General features: G+C 41.9%; 1 protein-coding gene across 1 annotated transcript in view; it reads right to left on the minus strand.

The window, feature by feature from the left end:
- Positions 1 to 1268: 1268 nt before the first annotated feature.
- LOC122320105 (guanine nucleotide exchange factor DBS-like) overlaps positions 1269 to 20591 on the minus strand; it is a 28714-nt gene continuing 9391 nt past the window's right edge. The window contains exons 2-4 of the mRNA XM_043208210.1: positions 2149 to 2665; positions 1711 to 1801; positions 1269 to 1652 (exon numbers count right to left, since the gene is read on the minus strand). Of these exons, the coding sequence (XP_043064145.1) occupies positions 1410 to 1652; positions 1711 to 1801; positions 2149 to 2665 (851 nt within the window). The 3' untranslated portion in view covers positions 1269 to 1409. The remainder of the gene's footprint in view (positions 1653 to 1710; positions 1802 to 2148; positions 2666 to 20591) is intronic.

A 20591-nucleotide genomic window follows, 5' to 3' on the forward strand; every position in this document is an offset into this window, starting at 1 on the left:
GGATGCGCGGCATGCAGAGGAAAAAGGGAAATAGCGGTGCAAAGGACTTTGGACTCGATGCTGCGGTGAGTCTGCAGACTTTGGACCCAATAACGGTGAGTCTGCGGACTTCGGACCCGCGCAAAGAGGAGAGACCGTGAACTAACGGTACCAGTCTGGACTTTGTACCCGTTATAACGGTGAAGTTCTGGACTTTGTACCCGTTATAACGGTGAAGTTGGCGGACTTTGGACCAGCACAAAGAGGAGAGACCGTGAACTAACGGGACTTGTGCTGCCCTTTGGACCCGATCACGCCACTTGTCCTGCACTTTGGACCCGATCACGCCACCGAGGGAGGGAAATAACGGGACCCGGGTGGCATATAAAAAGGAGGACGCGTGCAGGAAGCTAGACAGTCAAGTGAAAGTCGTGCAAGTGACCGTATCAACGCGAGGAGTTAGAAAGGAACCGCCTCGGAGGACGGTCGTGTCCAAGACCCGCCAAGACAGTCAAGTGAAGTCGTGCAGCGAGATCGTACCAACGCGAGTGAAACCCCAAGTAAAACACCAAGTGCCAAATAATCCGGAATCAAGATCGCCGAGTCAAGAAGCCCAACGACGGTCACGTCTACATAAGCTGAGACTGCCAAGCTGAGATCCCGAGGGTACAAGGTAAGTTGTAGGGTGCGTCTACGAGTCTCGAAATCGACGAAGTTGGTGGAGTCTTGGCAGTGGATGTTGTGCGAAAGGTACCCAGCGTCGGTACCCCATGAAAGATTGAGGACCTGCTGAGGGCCAGGCCGACGAAGATCCAGCGGAGTTGTGCGAAAGGTACCCGGCGTCGGTTGCTCATGAGAGATTGAGAACCTGCTGAGGGCCAGGCCGACGAAGTCCCGACCGAACTCCGGGGTGGAGCGAAGAGTGGTGACTGCAGGCATCACTGCTTAGCCCCGCTAGGGAGGTTCTGCCTAACATCCTCCAAGGTTGTGAGAGGCTCGTAGCGTGCCTAGTACGCGACCGGTGCCCGAAAGACTCGGCAAGGCAGAGGACGCACGACAGGCGTGCCGCCGTAGAGTCGACGCGGGAGCCATTACCGGCGTCAACGAGGGAGATCGAGTCATCAGACAGCAGAACCACAAATCAAATATCGAGCTACAAATCTACGTACAATAAACCCAACAAGTATTCTTAAATCTAACCTAACTCTGTGTTATTCTTTGGTCTCGGGGTTACGCATCAATACATTTGGTGGGGCGAACACACAAACTCTTCTGAGCTAGCCGCACGTTCTCGTAGCGAGCGAAGACACAAAAGCAGTTCGTTACACTGTTTACTAAACGAGAAACGGGTATATAAATAAGCTTCTAAAGAAGCTTACTAGCTCGAAGACTATTGTTTTTACAAAATAACAGTATTTACGATATTTGTATTAAAAACTTACGATTCGTTGCTGTATCCATTCATGATGAGAGTATATTAAATATCCTCCCATGTCTGGAGTTAATTGGCTGATATGAATATAATCATGCAAGTCAGAAACAGTCGAACAAACCACAAGTCGAAACCTGTATTCATCTCTTGAAAACTTATTGCTCACTTCTGATAAAGCCTTTTGAAACAATCCGGATGGGCGAATTACATAGACAACATGAATAATTCCCGGAAAATACTCCTTTACGAAAAAAAGTATTTGTTATTTCTGTGTTATAAAGAAGTTATAATATAATTACCGATATTCTTTGTAAAACAGTTCTTACGGAGCTCCACCTGTCTTTTCGGCGATCCACAATCAAATTAAATCCTAGGTCAGCCTCCTGTAATCTAAAACAGAAAACTTACTGTATTTAAAACAAAAATTGTGTAGCATTTTTTTCCTATCGTTTGCACAATACTGACAATGTCAACTATTAGGTGTACTACACAATACTTCTCGACTTTATGTCGATTCTTCCATTTATTTTATAATTTTGTTCATGGCAGCTAAATAAGTAGTCTGATCCAAATATATGATAAAACCTTTAAGCTATATTTTATGTTTTATTTAGTTAGTTTTATTTTATTTTGTTAAAAGTTTCAACTTCTCAAAAATAAAGCTTGTATTTAAAAAAAAAACTATGTAAACTGATTTCCCATTAGCTTCTTATAGGTTTATTTTATATTGTACTTACGAAGTCACTGATGCTAGGTACGAAACAAGTTTTTGGTAGTCTGCCTCTTCTATCGAACAGAAATTATTGTTATCTGGAAAAATTATTAAGGGACAACCATCTGCAGAGCGACCACCAGTAATGATGGCGTACTGTGGGTGCAGCAAATCAGCTACACTGGCTATATTAAGGACCTCGTTATTTGTTGTGTCAGCCATCTGCAATATACCAATAGGTTTCAAAAGAAAATTTAAATTGTCCGTGTTTAGCGTCGTTCTGAGAGTATTTTCAGCGATAGAAAGAGAGTTTTTCGATGGCGTGGCATGGGTAGAATGCTGCCGGTATCCTACACCAGTTGAATGAACTGGCGAGTTCGTGGGAGACTGGAAAATTTCTGTTTGAGTGGAAGTGACACTGCCGGCCAAAATCTGTGAGTCGATCATGTGCTCGTTGAATTTTGTTCGCTCCCGGTAAATATTTTGGTTTTCTGTCACTGCCATCATCAACTGGGACTCGTTTAGTGAGTTTCCAGCAATTTCTGTGCCATGAAAAGTAAAGAAAGAAAGAAAAATATTTTTTTATTTGCACAAAGGGTTGGTAAATTTTCACAATATATGGGTCACCTTAACATGCTCATTTCCAAATTCGGCTCCAACACATAAAAATATCCAAACGAATTACATTGAACCAAATATTTTACTGACATGGAATATCCCTAAAGCATTTTTGAATCAAAATTGTAATAATAAAGAAATTTCTTTAGTTGTTCAGTTCAATTAGACAAATTTATTCTTTCAAATACAATGGCAGACTATACTCAAACAGTTTTTGTTGTAATAATGTAACAAAACTAGAACCACTAGTAGACATTTAAACAAATGAAATTATAGAAGCACATACGAGGTATGTTCAAAAAGTATCGCGAATTTTGAGTTTTTTGACTTCCCTTGAATGGAGAAAAAACTTTCATAAGAATGGGACAACTATATTATGTAGCTGCTATAGATCGAAAAATCTATATTGAAATAACGGAAATTAATGAACAAAAGTAAGTATGATTGGCTCCAATCTTTTTAGACCAATCTGCTGGGACTTCATAGTTATAAAAGCATTTATTTTTCCGGCGTAGTAATATTATAAAATTTGGGCTAAACAGATAAAATATCTTACGTGTAAAATTGAGTTTAATGTTTGAACGGTCATTTTATTTCGCAGCTGAGTTTTTACATTGTTTATTTGGCTGAACACTCAACCTCTGCGTTCGACAATGGTAACGATTAAAGGCTTAGCGCACAAGATGCTAGTGTAAGATCCTACTGCATCCACGTAGTTATACACTTCGGCCCAAAAACTTTTGGTACCCATTAAACTGGACCATTTCATAAGATAGACGTTTTTGTATGGGAACAGGATCTCTTCAATATTATCCGATTCTAGCTTGAAGTGCTCAAGGATGTGCAAAATTTCAGCCTTCTTTGGACATAATATTTTGTTGACGGAAAACAAATCAATTTGATGATATACATATTTCAAAATTGTCTGGCAATCTAAAAAAGAATTTTAAACTTAACTGCAAAACATAAAAATTACTCTATATGAATACCTCTGCTTGAGCTCATTAATTAATGTTATTATAAAATTAACACATTTTAAACGAATTTCTGCCTCAATATCGTTCGAGATGTTTTCATTATGTTCGTTGAGCTTTGTCTCGAATGCATATCTCAAATAGCAATCGTGCTTTACCAAATGTTCTAAATCGCTTTTAAAAATATGTAACAATACTAACATTTGCGGGAATTATTTTGCTTTTTTATGAATTTATTGCAAATGTAATATTATATCATTAAAAAATTTGCCTGAGTCTCCAGTGCTGGAATAGTGAAACACCCAGATGGTTATGGTAAACTGGTAAAAATCGATAAAAGATCTTTTGGCATATCGATGTTTCATAACCATTCCAATGCAAAGATACTGTACGTTTTTAAAGTATGACATTGTAAAACATAAAAATACAAGAAGGTACCAGATATTTTTAAAAAGCTGAAATTCCGTCAGTTTTGCTTTGAAAATAGCTATAATTCCCGCTATCCGTTAGTTTTCAATTTATCCCGTATTTTCTTTTTGAAAACCGCCAGATCTAGCGGGGAAATGGCTAAATTTTCAATGTGGTGCGGAAGTGGACTGGGCAAGATATTTTGATGCATTGCATCAGCCTTGTATACAACACTGCCGGACGCAATATCGACGTGCGCCAAATAAAGCTCACCGACTCAAATTTCCCGTTGGCTTGGTCCCTGATGCTAAAGTGTTGGGACAACCCGCGCCTGGTTTTCGCTCATCACATGAGTGTTATTTTTTCGGCGCCGAAATTGCGTCATCGCAAGCCGCTTTTAAGCGCGTCAAGGCCTTAGAAGGAGAGGCATATCATTGGCTGCCATATCACGCAGCTTCCAGGCTCCCAAAGGAAGCACTCAACGCATGGGAGTATCATCAAGGTAATACGCCTATCGTCCCGTCCTATGCCGACTTGCAGTTTTTTCTGAATGATCGGCTGGTGGTCATGGAGGCGGTCGTAAACCGAAGCTCGTCGAACGACATCTGTACCGAGTTTGAGTGCACAACGTGCGCGACGAGTCAGGACGCCCGGGCTTAAGGTGTCATCATTGCAACGGCGGTCACATTCCTGTCCGATGCTTCTAGCTATGGAGGTATGGAGGCGCAATGAGATTGTGGGCAGAGCGAAGCTGTGCACTTTCCAAGTGTAGCTCCACCCGCCATGGCACCGCAGGTGCCCTCTGCCCAGTCGTCGTCACTCCAGTCGCGATCTTCGATGGCTGAAAGTGGTGATCGGTCTCAACGGGAAGACGGCTCTGAGTATCGATACTATACCTCCCCATCGCCCTCTAATCGAGTGGGCAATATACTCTTGGCTACAGCACGCATCATGTTCAGAATCCAGTCAATGGCCTCCAACCTGTCATCACGGCGCTCATGGACCGGGGCTCCAAGGCGACTATCCGAGCTTGTTGTGCAGTCTCTTTAATTGTCGGAGGCGGCCAAAGGGGTTGGGTCCATCGCTCCTGCCCTGCACAAGCTTCTCGCCGCAGCGATGGTCCCACATTCAAGGACTTCCGCTAGCGGATCCGCTGTATTATCTTTCGAAGAGGACTGACCTCATCTTGGGAGTGGGCCTTATCGCGTAGATCATGCTGTCCGTTACGCGAATAGGAAGTCCTACGTAGCCAATTGCTCAACAGACTCAACTTCGATGGATTCTCTCAGGTCAAGCCGCCGGCTCGCCTAGCTGCACCCAGATCCGTTGCCATCATGAAGTCTCCAAAGCGGAGTTGCTCCTGAAGAGCTTTTTCGACATGGAGGCGGTACCAGAGCGGACGGCTCGCACAGATCGGTGGTGCGAAGCGTTCTTTCAAAGAACGCATTCTCGACGTCCCGATGGACGCTACGTGGTGTGTCTCCTTTTCAAGAAGTATCTGGACTAAAAGAGCGTGTTGGGACGATCTTACCTAGGAGCTTTCAACCAGTTCATTCAGCTGAAGCGGCGAAGAAGACAATACGCTGAGGAAATTGTGTACTTCACTTTGGGATAAATCGCTACCGCGGAAGGATCCGGCGCAGATTATGTGTACGCACTCCGGCCGGAATACATCATGCGTCTTGTGTGCTAGAAGGTAGACGGTCCTGTCACGAAGCAGAGAATAGTGTTCGACGCATCCGCGAAGACGAGGAACGGAAGATCCCTCAATGATGTTATATTCACGAGTCGAGGTTTTAAAGAACGAGATATATGGAGACGATATACTAACCGGAGGTCACACTATAGAGGATGCGGAAGAGAGGCGGGTGCAGGTTCGTAGGAGCTATAAAATCCGGCCGGAAGGAACTGCGCAAACGGTCGAGTAACGATCCGCGGTTGCTAGGTTCTATACCGCAGGAGCATCATTGCAGCCAGACATCTTTAATTTGGGATACAAGAAATCCGGCAAAGGCGTTGGGAATGTACTGGCTTCCAGGCTTTGATTGTTTCAAATTCAAAATGAATTTTGACTTTCCAGACTGCACGACAAAGGGGACCTTGATGGCCGCTATGACGCGTCTGTTCGATCCGTTAGGTCATCATAATAGGGAAGTTTATCCTAAAGGACCTGACTTTGACCAACCTGGGAAGAAATATTCTCTTGGACGGACGCCACCATCGTCTTGCACACGCTGAATGACAGATTCCCATCTCGATCTTGCCACCTGAGCCAGCGCTCGAAGCGAATGCGGATAAACTCCGGATTCACCACGTCTCTCCAGCCCTTGCATTTATCATTCGATTTTCTACGTATATTCGAGCCCTAGGAGTGGGCGCCTACTTAAGGAGTTTTGTGTACAACGCTTTGCACAAGCGGAGTCGACGGGCCGGAGCCTTGACAATACCGGAGCTCGACGATGTAAAGTTTTGCATCGTACGGATGGTCCAGAAGGAGTCGTTCGCGGCGGACTTTCGACCCGAAAGACACTCAAAGCCGCTTTCTTCCCAGAGCAAACTGTTGCAACTGTTGCCTTTTCTGGTGGGGGATAACTTACGGGTAAGAGGTTCTCTGCCTTGCCGCCGGACAGGCGCCACCATATAATTTTGCCCAGTTCCCATAATTTCACCGATCTTGTTATTAATCATTCTCACCTAGTTAAGCTCCACGGAGGTGCGCAGCTGACCTTAGTTTTGGGTTATTACCGGAAAGCGATCCGAGCAACGAGTGATACAGAAATGCGTTCGCGGGTTTTGCGCCAACCCAATCATCTCGTCGCAGCTCATGGGAGGCCTGCCTCTTCGCCGGGTGAACCCGCCCCACAGGCCTTCCGTAACGACAGGAGCCGAGGCTAGAGCGGCATGGATTCGGTGGCCGAGCACCTACAAAGGCTACATTGCAGTTTTCATCTGTCTCGCAACGAAAGAAGTTTATCTGGAGCTGGTAACCGGGCTCACCACGGAGCACTTCCTGCTGGCATTGGGCATGTTCACGAACCTCGAGGGATGGTTCAGCTTCTTTATACCGATATTAGCCCCAACTTCGTGGGAGCAGACCATCAGCTTAAAGGTTTAGTGAAGCAGTTCCGCGCTAACTATGAGAAGCTTCTCGCTCCGAAGTGGTCCCAGCTGCAAGTCACTTGGAATTATAGTCCTCCGCAGTCGCCTAACTGAGGTGGGCCTTGGGAGGTCAATGGCAAATCGGTCAAAGATCATCTTAAGGGTGTGATCACGAATCGGAAGCTGACCTACGAGGGGATGACCACGGTGCTAGTCAGCATAAAAGCGAGCCTTTAACTCAAAGCCGCTGTGCCCGCTCACGGCGGACGTGGATGACTTGGATGGGTTCACTCCGGCCCATTTCTTAATAGCCGATTTCATGTTTGCACACCCGGAATACCGACCAGCCTCTTCCAAGTTCAGGGAGCAGTTCATGTTTAGGGATTGTAGTAGGGATTAGCTAAGCCAAAGTCAGTCTGAACACAGCACTGCATCGCGACGCTAACGGAGTTGCGCTATTTTGTTAACTGTTTCGTGGTATATACCTTTCTGAATCCGCAAATAAAATGAAATATATTCATTGTTTGAATATCCAAATTGTTTGTACGACTAAGGGAACCCTAAATTTTATGACCCCAAGGAGGGGACACATCGTAACACCGTCTACATCCAATAAACCACCTTGGTTTAGCAAAAAGTTGACACACTTTAGGATTTCATAAGGTTTCAGGTTGTCAGTCTGTTTTTGGCAAAAACATAAGTGCTCTATAGTTTACCGTGGTTAACGATCAGTGTTTCAAAAATTATTTAGTCCGTAGCAAATCCCAGTTTTTTCGGGATACCAAACAGTTTTATAATTTTGTAAACACTAAGCGCAGATCATATTCTTTTTCGCCTTCGCATTTCTCTGAAAATATGACGGCTTATACTGATCAGGCAATATCTGATCTGTTTGCCCAATTCTTTCAAACGACTTACTCTACAGTGTTTTATTCAAATGAGTCATATTTATACTCCATACCTAAGCAAACATAATATTTGGTTCCACTCTAAACGAAAGCTCCCTACTTTCGAATCTTCAAGGTGTTTCATCAGTTTACTCCCCAGGACCTGACGGTATTTCTGGGTGTGTTCTTAAGCACTACGCAAATGCATTGGGTCAACCCCTTTTCAAGCTGTGTACCCTATCCCCACAAACTTGGTGGATTCCACTTGTTTGGAAAAAACACACAAAAAAAGGAATAAGTTGGATGCAATCAATTATAGAGGTTTTTCTGAATTGTTAGCAATTCCAAAGCTTTTTAAACGAGCTAAAACCCCTCACCTTTGTGGGGTTTAAAAATCATTTTTAAGCTGATGTCATTTACGACACACACTTCAGTAAAGCATTTGACTCTGTATTATGGTCATTGCCCATAATGTCACCTATTCGGTAATACCCTTGAAAGAATAACGCTTGTTGACTATCTTGGCGTCATCTTAGACCCTTAACTTAAATTCTCTCTTCGTATTTCGAACATGGTTAATGAAGCTAAGGGAGTGCTTGGATTTAATAAACGATGGTCGAAGGAATATCGTAGGTCCGGTCAATCTTTGAGTATTGGGCACCTGTTTGGAGTCCTCAATACGGAGTACACGCTGATCGTATAGAATCAGTGCAAAGCTTTTAATTTTCAGTGCACTCTCGCCTCTTTTTTATTACCAAGTCAGTCGGCAACTCAGTCCATATTCGCTCCAACTATTTTCTACAAATTTATCTGTAATGTACCTAGACCGGACTGAGTACTATCTCGGCCTAAGAAAAAGGACAGCAAACGACATCCATTTTGGAAAACTAAGTCAGGCATATATCCACCAATCGAAATGCCGACTTACGTATTACATTCACAAACAGGAGAGTGGGCTCGCAACAACAAAGAGAGGGCAAATGTATTTGCCGCACATCTATTGGGTTGGCAAGAAAGTCATGTCGTGTTTTTTTCAATATTTTCAAAGATGATTTATTTATATCAGGACTTATAATTAATCAATTATGTATTGGCCGTTTTGTTCGACCGCTAATGACCATCTCTCGGGCAGCTGCATAATTCCGCGCTCGAAGAACTTTTGGTCTTTTCCAGCAAAGAATAGAGACAAGTGGTTTTCGACAGCCTCATCTGAATCAAAGTTTTAACCATTCAAAGAGTTTTGAAGAGAGCGAAACAAATGGTAATCTGAAGGTGCTAAGTCCGGACTATAAGGTGGATGTGGTAGCACTTCCCAATTCAGCTCCGTTAATTTTTGCCGAGTGACCAAAGATGTGTGGGGCCTAGCGTTGTCATGGTGAAAGACTATACCCTTGCGATTAGCTAGTGCCGGCTCCTTTTCTTTAATTTTTTCCGCCAAATTGAATAGCTGGCGACAGTACACATCTGAATTGATGGTTTCATTCCGTCCCAGCAGCTCAAAGTGCGCTACACCCTTCCAATTCCACCAAACAGACAGCATAACTTTCCTCTGATGGATATCGGCCTTTGATGTGGCTTGGTCTGGCTCGTCTTTCTTGCTCCGTGATCTTTTTCGTTGGACATTATTGTAAACAACCCACTTTTCGTCGCCAGTAATGATCCGCTTCAAAAAAGGATCGTTTTTAATCCGTTGCAGCAGAGAATAGCAGATGTTGATACGCTTAGTTAGATGAATTTCCTTTAAGTTATGCGGAACCCAAACATCGAGCTTGCTTACGTAGCCAAGTTTCTTCAAATGCTTATCAACCGTTGTATGCGACACACTGAGCTTCTCTGACATCTCCCGCGTTGAATAACGCCGGTTTTCATCCAGCAAAACCTGAATTTGTTCGTCAAAAACCAGAGTGGCAAACCATTGGCGATCACTCAAGTCATCTTTACCATACACTTTGTACGGAGTAATGAGCGTATTTGTAAAGACGTCTCCGACGTAGTTTGAATTGTAACCAAAACTTTAAATGCATTTTCTCGAAACTATGATTTCAAAGTTGGTGAGAAATATGTTTCCGAGACGGCTTGACCGTTTGACTTCAAATTTCTTAAATACTTTATTACCCGCAAACTCTTAGACGACTAAAGAGATTCCACCGCAGCGATCTGTCTTCCCGTGTTGTACATTAATATTGTAAACATATGTAAATATTTGTAAATAATTGTACAATATAATATATAGTCAAGGCCCATATCCCATTGGTACCATACACACCCCATCTTCTAAACGCCCGGTTATGTTCAAATGGTCCTGAAATTTATTCAATATTAAAAAAAAAGATACTTTATTCAGGTAATAATCGAATTTTGACTATTTCTTCGATAATTACCTGTGTTTATCTATCCTAAAAGTAATTCGTTTGGGTTTTGTGTATTTTTGATAATTTGGATCAGATATATAGTATCTTCCTCACCGCCAGACACATGTTTGTGGAGAGATTCCAGGAGCTCTTCTACAGGAACGACGGAAAACCAACATTTTTAATAATAAAATAAGAATTCTTAGAATACATTAAATTCGCTAAATGTTCATATATTCTTTGTATATAGTCAATATAAAGCCTCTCCACGCAAAAATTAACAAAAAAATAACAAGAGTCGGCAAGGAGTTCATATACCTTGGCACCGCCATTTAGACCGAAAATTGTATCAGCCTGGAATTTAAGCGAAGAATCACACTTGCAAATAGGTGCTACTCTGCGTAAGCAAAGTGGATAAAGAATCCCCAGATCAGAAGGTGTTTGAAGCGAGGGTCGACTACGGGAGACGACGAAGGGGACGACCAAAGCTCCGATAAAAGGACTAAGTGGAGGAGAACCTGACTGCACTGGGTATTTCCAATTGGAGGAGGCGCGCGAGGAGCAGAGGCGCCTGGAGGGAGACGCTGAGGTCGGCCAAAACCCGAATCGGGTTGTAGTGCCACCTAATGAATCTGCGGAAGGGGGAATGCATCATTTTCGGTGAAACTATTCACCTTAAGACAATCTAGGCAGATCCTAACATTTCCGGGTTTTGTCACCATCACGATTAGGGAAGACCACGAACTTTCTGGCTCCTCGATGACTCCCAACTGTAACATTCTGTCGATCTCGGCATACATGGCCTTTTCGACCGCGGGTGAGGAAAATTCCGTTGTTTTATAGATTTGGCCGAACCAACATCGATTGCGTGCGTTATCAAATTGGTCTTGCCGAGACCCTCTTGAGTGAATGACGGTAAACAGTTGATCACATGCATTGATTTCGCCTTATCCATTTCCGACAGGATGTGCTGCTCAGCATTTATTTTGCGGTCATGATCGGCATCTAACGCGGATGCATTTAGACATTTGAGAAGCAAATCGTAAAGTTTCCAGAACTTAATTGCTAAATACAAATTCTGCTTTAGGGACGGTACTATAAAAATTATCAAAGGTTTTGTAATTTTATTATATTCTACATTAACTCTCACATGACCAACTATCTGCTGAGATTTCCCATCAGCAGTTGATGCGCTGCATTTTACGGCCTTATATTTTATATTCTCAATTATGTCACTGGCTAAATTTCCTCCGACACAACTAATTGAGTCTAAAAGTCCGTTAATAGTGCGATCTAACATACGAATAGATAAAAATGGTCGAGGATCTATAGGTCCTGAGAGTTTATATATTCAAGTCCATTTTTGCACGTTTTGACATTTTTCCAAAAAGACGGAATCGGACGGAACTTCGCGGTATACGCTTTTCTAAATCTGGCATTAAATTCACATCCGGGATAAAAATTTTTCCCAATGCCGGCATTTTGCTATGGAGCAATAAACTGTCTGGGGATTTTGGTACTTCCGGTAAAAATGTTGGTGGAATTTCCACAGTATTATCTATTGATCGGTCATCGTTGCTTGGCTTCGAACGGCAGTCAAGGTCTTCTATTTGAATGGCGACTTCGACATGCCTGCTTTGGAGATTTTTGAACACCTATTTCAATTGGGTTTGTAAGTGTTAGCAGCTCCGCAACCATAACAAAATACTCTTCTGTCGGAAACGCAGTCCTGATATCTATGACCTTCCTTGCGGCAGTTCCAGCACGCCAAGGAAAATGCTTCGATCTCGCCTTCCGATTCCGATTCCAGTGAGATCTCCGGTTCTGGACAAAATTCAGAAACCTCACGTTTAAAGGTGAAGTCTTAGCATTCCCATGGTATCGTTTAATATCTGACAAGAACGCTTCACGGCTACGACAGATCCCCCTCAATTGTGAAACTGATTATATATCAATGTTTAGGATTTCATGCCTCATTTCGGGACGAAGATTATTTCGGAGAACCCGAATGAGTTTACCTATGAGGCATCCAAGGCTGTTCTAACTGGTTCAATGGACTTAAAATGGATTCATAGAAACAATCGAACGTTTCGTTTGGTTTTTGCTTGGTACCCCTAATCATCTCTTCAAGATCACCATCATACCTACTTTGCCGAAATTGCAGACGCAGCGCTGCGCAAAAGCTATTCCAGCGGACTTCGCCATTAGCTTTGTGATAACGCCAATAAAATTCGTTTGCTTTTCATTCAAAAAGAACACTTGCATTTCTACAGAGTACAGTGAAATTATTTGCTAACGTTTCCCTCGGTAGTGCTCCCACGCGGTAAATGAAATTGTCGACTGACACTCCTACATCAGAAAATTTAATTTTCCAGCAAGTCAATATATACACTATTTTATCAGGTCGGCTCAACAAATCTGTATCGGGACTTCGTAATGACGCAGAAGAACTCTGAGCTCGCATATCTTTCCCAGAATTTCCATTTTCTTCCCTATTGTAAGGGTTAAAAGGATGACTCATCACGCTTGGAGTCCCATTTAAACTAACCACGTGAATTGGTTCAGTCATGCTAGCAGTAAGTGTAGATAATAATCTTCGCTCCATTGCTTGTAAAGTGATCGCATTTGCAGAAATAACACTGGGAGTGTTATTACCACTGTTACTTAGATTGGTATTGTATTCTGTCATCTGACACTAGTTTCCCGGCATTTTACGCGGGTTAACGGTTCTTTGATTGGCTACGAGTTTGTCGTCCAGTTCCCTTTCCACTATTCGCGATTGCGGGTCTACTAGAAGCTTTGCACACCGAACATTGCAAAATCTTTGAAACCAACGATAAAGCGAAATAAGGTAATAAGAAAATTATAAGCGGTACGAGAATAGCTTCAACAAAACAAAATCTTTGAAACCAACGATAATTAGAAATAAGGTAATAAGGAAAGTCTACACGGAATTCTTGCTTGATGTCTCATGCCAAAGGGTATATAATAATTATAAAATCTCTCGGAAAATTTTCTAAATAAGAGTTTAGATGGCTTTTAACAAGAAGTTACTTCTGTCATATTGGACTTGGACAGCGGCTTATTCGAACGAAAACTCGCATGTATTTCAGCCGATAAAAAAATATAATACTTCTGGTGAAAAGAAGAAACAAAAATTTAGTACAACTTTTTCTCGCTACGGCACAGCTCGTGATTTAAGCCAGTATTTTCCATAAAAGGCAGTGTTTGTACTACTTTAATTACATAATGGTGGTTAGCTCAAGAACTTGGTATTTGCATCCGGGTCAGAAAATCTACCTAATTATGGTTTAACCTTCTGCTTTCCTCAGATCAAGTCTCCTGGTCTAATTTTAGGAAAATTCTTTCGTTAACTCGCAATATTCGGACAGATAAAACCTTAATAATGTCTCAATCTGTTTTCCAGAAATTATCAAAATTAAGAAAGGACTTTAGGAAGAGTAAAGAAAATTTAAAGGATAAAGAAATTAAAGATAATAGAATTTTTGCATCTGTGGGTCTCAATGAATTAAGCTGTATTCATTAAGGCCCCACACGTTTGGGCGCCACTTTTCTTAATAATAATAATAAATTTTAACTGTAACGTGTAACGTTCAACTCATGGTAGAATTAATCAAGGTAGTCCCGTCGGCTGCAGAATTGTTCGGGTTCACTCCCCTATCGACCAGTACGCTCGGGTTTTCGTAGAGAGAGGTTGTGCGCGGACGAAATTTTTCTAAAAACATTAACCCTTGTGTGCTTATGAAAAATACTTGTTGCAATTATTGCAGCAAACACATATGCGTAACATGTAATATCCACAGAAATTTTTTGAAAGGGTAACACCATGGGAGCGAGTCCTAAAGGGCAGCTCTGGGTAAAAACCAAAAATTACGGAACAATTAATACTCATTGCCATATAACAGTCTTTTAAAACCCTATGCACAGTATATGGGTTAAACAACACAATCTGTTTCTGTTTCTTTCGCACTTATGAGAAAACAACCTCTCTCTCGCACTCATTGTAGTGTCCAATAGGGGAGTGAAGCAGCCGACGGGACTACCTTGTATAATTGTACCATGGTTCAACTGTTGTAGAAAGCAGTGAGACTTCCCAGGATCTGTGTTAGCAGGGCAAGCTATAGAGTCCGGCTCTAGCTCGTCGGCTTGGGGGGTGGAAGTCTTGCTCGAACAGATCTGGACATTAGTATTATTAAGATCAGAAATTGAGCATGCGTGCGACAAGAAATAAAGCTAGTAAACTAAACCGGAAGAAAGAATGCATAAAGTCAAAAAAAAAAACACCGGTAGCACTCCGGGAGTGCCGGCAGAAGTGAAAACTTCAATATTAACGTTGTGTTTAATTATAAGTATAAAAGTACTATCATTTATGAGAGAGGTAAAATACAATGTTTATTTATTGCGCTATCGTACACAAATATGGGAATTTATATGTTGTTATTTATAATATTATATCGTTATTTATACATTACATTAAATTTTATTTCTCAGAAAAATCAACTTCCATCCATAATTTCGACGACTTTTACACCATCGTTATTATCAGAATCATCATCGCAAATTTTTACAACTGATACAATTGGTTATTGATAACTGAAGTAAGAAACAAACAGTTTTGATTCGAACCTATTTAAGTGTAAGTACAAGGTAGTCTCGTCGGTTTTTTTTCCCCTATTGGGCACTACAATGAGTGCGAGTGAGAGGGTGTTTTCCCGTAAGTGCGAAAGAACCAGAAGAAGATGATGTCGTTTTACCCTTATGCTGTGCACGGGGTTTAAAAAGGACTGTTATATGACCATGAGTATTCATTTTTCCGAAATTTTTGGTTTTTACACAAAGCTGCCCTTCAGGACTCGCTCCCATATTGTTCACATTTCAAAATATTTTTCTGCAATATTACATGTTACGCCTTGTATGTGCTTGCTGCAATAATTGCGCTTTTTCGATAAGCATAACGGGACCCTGACGCGAGTTTGAATGTTTTTACCCCTTCTCAGCGCCGCTAAAGAAGTTTTCACTTCAAAAAAAAAAAAAAAAATAGAACAAAAGAGAAAGTCAAACAAGAGATAAAGTGAAAGAAAAGAAAGAGAGATTTAATATAAGCGAATTCAGTTCGCATGCTGCCCACCCTACCTATGACCACCTGCCGCTAGAGCATGACTCTGGTGATCCCTTGTATACCCTAAGGCTGCCTAGACATCAAGCGAGTTCAGTAGGTAATCGTTTAAACTTGCATTATTTAATTCACAAAATCAAGAAAAATATAAAGTGAGAGGTAAACACGTTCAAAATTAATGATACTGAGCCTTGAGATAATGAAGTAATTTTTTCTTTTTTTTTTTTTTTTTTCTTCTTTTATAACTCTTCCTGGGAGCATAGGGCCTCGACTAAATTTCTCCATCTTACTCTATTTCTTGCTGTCTGTTTCGCTGTGTCCCATGTGATGTTGTATTGTTACAATTCTTGAAGGACGGTTCGTCTCCATGTTGCTTTGGGTCTGCCTACTCGTCTACTTCCCTGTCGGTCCCATTCTAGCGCCATTCATACTGCTATCCTGATCCTTTCGCAGTGCGTGGCCTATCCATCTCCATTTTTTCTTCCTAATTTGGAGTCTTATTGCGTACGTACGTTTCGTGGAGTCAACATTGACTCGGACCACTATCTTGTCGCAGCCAAGATATGAAAGTTATCCAACCCATGAAACCAGGCCTCTTATGGCATTTATAAACAATTTTCAAAATTCAATCTTAGCGTTCTTCGCATTTGCCTTTGCCATTACCTGCCTTTGTCTTTGAGGTCCGCTCTTGGACCTCCGCAACCGAAATAAACAAATCAAACTTAAAGTAAACATCAGCTTCCGTTCGAAGCCCAATCAATTGCGCCTTCCCCATTCCAAGCCCCAAATAAACTGCATTGGTCAGCATAATTGAATTTCACAATTGGATGCGATACTTGCATCATGAGCTTTTATTTTAAAATTTATTCTTGAAGTTCGAGAAAAGCTTTTGGCCGATGTTCTTTGGATCAGATTTAAGATTGGGAAGAGAGTCTTAATTTGACGGTAGCCGCCATCGGTAACCGAATTATAAAATAAAAAATTCTTGTGTAAAAAATATATTCTAATAAAAGGTTTGTCACCAAGTATAGGTGAAATTAAAAAATTAATTTTTTTAATAAAATATCCGGAATAAAATTAACTTGCATTCGGCTAAGCGAAAAACATACGCCCCATCACGCAACGAAAGCTTTACGTCACTAGGCTGCGCTCACAACGGACAGCAATAGTCTACCCCACTCACCTCTCGGAACTGCTCCACCAACCTAACCCTCTCACTGTTAACGCCGGCGGACTCTGGGCACACATATTCCACTCCATACAAACTGCTTAAACAGCAATTGGGCTTCGGCGCCCACCCCCACGGAACCAATGATATGACGAAGAGTGTTGAGTCGCAGCTGCAGCAAAAAACACCGCTCACAGAAAAACTGCAGTTGCAGCTGCAGTTTGGCGCAACGAGAGCTACGTTTGAACGTTACAGGGGGAAATGGAAGGAAGAAAACGGGAGCAAGGAGGGCGAGAGTGCGAGAAATTTGAGGTGTTGCAAGACAGGAATGATGTTCGAATATTCCAGACCGAAGTATCTAATTGTCGGGATGAATGTGGAAATCTTTTGCGGATACGCAGTGCACGCTGAGGTTATGGAGGGAGCGTTTCTCCAAGCTGCTAGCAGGCGATGACGGCACTAAGTCCGCCATTGGAGGAAGCAGCCCGATACCACCAATCGACGACAACTTGGATATACCATTTCCTAGCCATGACGAGGTCCGAGTTGCTATTATGCGGCTCAAAAACAACGAAGCAGCCGATGCTGATGGACTGCGTGCAGATTTGTTTAATAATTTTCAAAAGTTTAATGACATTGTTCATCTTTTAAAAAGTATTAGAATCAAATTTGAATAAAAATATTTAGAAATAGGCCTGTGACGAGTAATCTTCAGAAGCACCTTGAAAAAAAGTTGTTTGGCGGTGAACATCATAAGTCGTTAACGGATCAACTTAAAAAGGTGATATACGTTCTAAAGATCTTGAATTTCTCGAGGTAATCAGGAAAAGTTTTTTTTGTTTGGTTTTTTGTCTAGTTTTTCAAGCACTTGGAGTAAAAAGTGCTATTTTAGCACAAAAAAATGCTATTAATTTATTATTTAACAATATAAAAGAATTAAAAACTCTTCCTGATTACCTGCGTATTTATGTGAAGATTTTGTGTTAAAACTTGAAAAGGATCGATTCACTAGGTTTTGAGTTCTGATGTTCGCCGACTTTAAAGATAACGTTTACGGGAAAATCGATTTAATGTATTTTTATTCATCAAAATACGGCCAAATTCCGTCGTTAAAAACGCTGTAACTCCGTTTGATTTGACTCTAATGGCAGAATTTTCTTTATTTACCAATGAATTAGTAACTCGTGCTGATGATTCTGTGGCTCTCTGTATCCGATGTCTATTTCTATCTCAACTGCTGTGAACCTCACGCTCTACTGAAGATTCTCTCTCTCTCAGCTCCATATCTATCCTTAAGCTGACTGAGTCACATTTTGTTGACGGTTCTTCATCTCTTTGTATATGTACTCTTTTGGTATTCACTGTACTACGAAATATGTTCGAACGATGTCGTCTTCCAGACATGTCCTTATAGTTTCTGTACAAAATTTACTCAGTTCTAAACTTATCATAAAAAAAATAATAAATATATATGTATGTATATATTATGCATATAACCCTTCCTCTTGAATGACTTTATCTATTAAAGTTTTAAGCCTACATAGGGCAGGAAAGCGACTTTGTTGTTTACTATGTATAGATATCATTCGCGTGTATGACACGAGCATTTGTATATTTTATTCCACCATTCTAACCAGTGGCGGACTTAGAATTTTAATCTGGCGGGGTTTTCGATTGACAAAAAAAAAAAAATTTCAGTGTAAATCTAGTCTGTGGAATTTATATGTTTCTATCGGGAATTAACTTTATATTAGTTCATATATATTTCTAATTTGCAAATGCAGACCTGCAGATATCGACTAAGTATTCAAATCGTTGTGGATGGTTGGCAAAATAGTGGACGTGGCACAAAATTTACAAAATTTGCACTGCGAAGGAATAACAGGAATATAAATTTCTAATATTTTCCCCTAGATTTAGACGTTCACGCGGACGGACAGATAGACACAGATCGACTCGTCTGATAATTTTGATTTAAAATACATAAATATGTACACTTGCACTGTTACACATTTTTAAAAGAATACATTATAACCTTTCCCATTAGGAAAAAAATTTTACTTGATCGAAGTTTTAACTGAAAGGGTGTAGAAACCCCGCCGAAGCAAACTCGGCATTAAAAAGCTTCGTCAGTTAAGCAGCATTAAAAAAGCTCCATCAGTTCAGTTGATTAAAAATGGATTTTTTTGTCTCCCACTTTATGACAACAGACGTGTTTTAACATCGCTCCGTCGTATATCTAAAAATACATAGTAAATAGCCGAATTACATTTCGCGAAAAGACGCTGGGGGTACGCATGGATACGTATGCTCATGTTGCTTATGGAAATTTTTAAAAAGTGTCCGAATTACAAACAAACAATGCCAACGTTTAAGAGCGCGTTTAAGAGAACAGACAACATGTGCAACACTCCAAGTGAATACGGAGAGAACACGCGACGAAAACAACTACATCAACCGCAGTTACTGTTTGATCAGTTGGCAAACTAGCCCCTACCCAACCCAAAAATACGAAAAATGTTAACGGATCATTAATACAAACTGAAATCGATCGATATGCGCAAATAAAATAAAAATTAAGCCTACATAATAAAAATTAGATCCACCGTACACCCACTCCGGGATTCTTCGTCAAATCCGCATCTTCATACTCGCAATCCGACTCCTTTGGGTCGACTATGGCTCACACCGTTATTCTTCGGTCGTTTCTTTGTAAATATCAATACAGGGCGCTGGTTGGATTCTTCGATCCACCTCGCAAGACAGTTTGTCTTCTTCAGTGGGTCTTTACGCCACTTTCTTGTCACTCTAGCTAGCCTCAGTGTCCCTGCTCGGACGCCACTTGTAAGGGAGTTTTCTAGCCGGGATATGAATCTCAGTCGTATTCCGGGGTCCTTTACAAGAAAATTTGTAAGTCACTGAGACACTGAGCTAGAGAGGTCTGTTCATTCGATGAACAGAGGTTTTATAGACTGTTTTGGAGAGGTTCTTCGGACCTTCGGGCGAGGCCGCAGCCGATCGGAAGACTTTGCGCTGAAAAGAGACTCTCGCCTAACGGAGGCGGAAAATTCCACCGGCTGGACCTTCGGGCGAGGCCGCAGCCGACAGAACAATTCGGGGCTCAGAAAACCACTCACGCGCGTTAAGGGGGATCCGCCGCCCTTCTTCCGACTTGCCCAGGGAGGATCGGCCTTCCCAAACGAGTTTACTATAGGGAGGATCCGCCTTCCCTCTTCCGTCCTAACTGGGGAGGATCGTCCGTCCCAAAACGATCTGTTCACTAGGGGGGATCCGCCGACCCTTTTCCCGATCTGCCTAGGGAGGATCGGCCTTCCCGAAAACGATTGCCCTACAGGGAGGATCCGCCTTCCCTTTTCCCGGCCTACTCGGGGAGGATCGTCCGTCCCAAAACGAGTTATGCACTAGGGAGGATCCGCCTTTCCTTTACCGTCCTAGCTAGAGAGGATCGGCCTTCCCAAAACGATATCTACAGGGAGGATAGTTTCGTACTACCAAGACTACGTTTACTCGGCAATGGATTAACAAGGAAAATTAATAACAACGGGTTAATGTTTCTACTTGCTTTCAAACTTTATTTCGTTAGTATCTACACTGCACCGATTACAGTGTGTTCTTGCTAAGCTGTCTTAGAGATCCCAGGTGTTCCTCTTCCTCGATGCCTTTGTTTTCGCGCACCGGGTCCTTATCGCCCGCGCACGTCCGCTCGCCACTTTCTTGTTCGCACCCAATCCCCCTCTTTGTGATCCCACGTGTTCGCGTGCCTGTTTCCGCGTGCCGGGTCCTCGCTACCCGCGTACGTCTACTC

Source organism: Drosophila ficusphila, unplaced genomic scaffold (genome assembly GCF_018152265.1).
Source record: "Drosophila ficusphila isolate 14025-0441.05 unplaced genomic scaffold, ASM1815226v1 contig_414, whole genome shotgun sequence".
Taxonomy (NCBI): Eukaryota; Metazoa; Arthropoda; class Insecta; order Diptera; family Drosophilidae; genus Drosophila; species Drosophila ficusphila.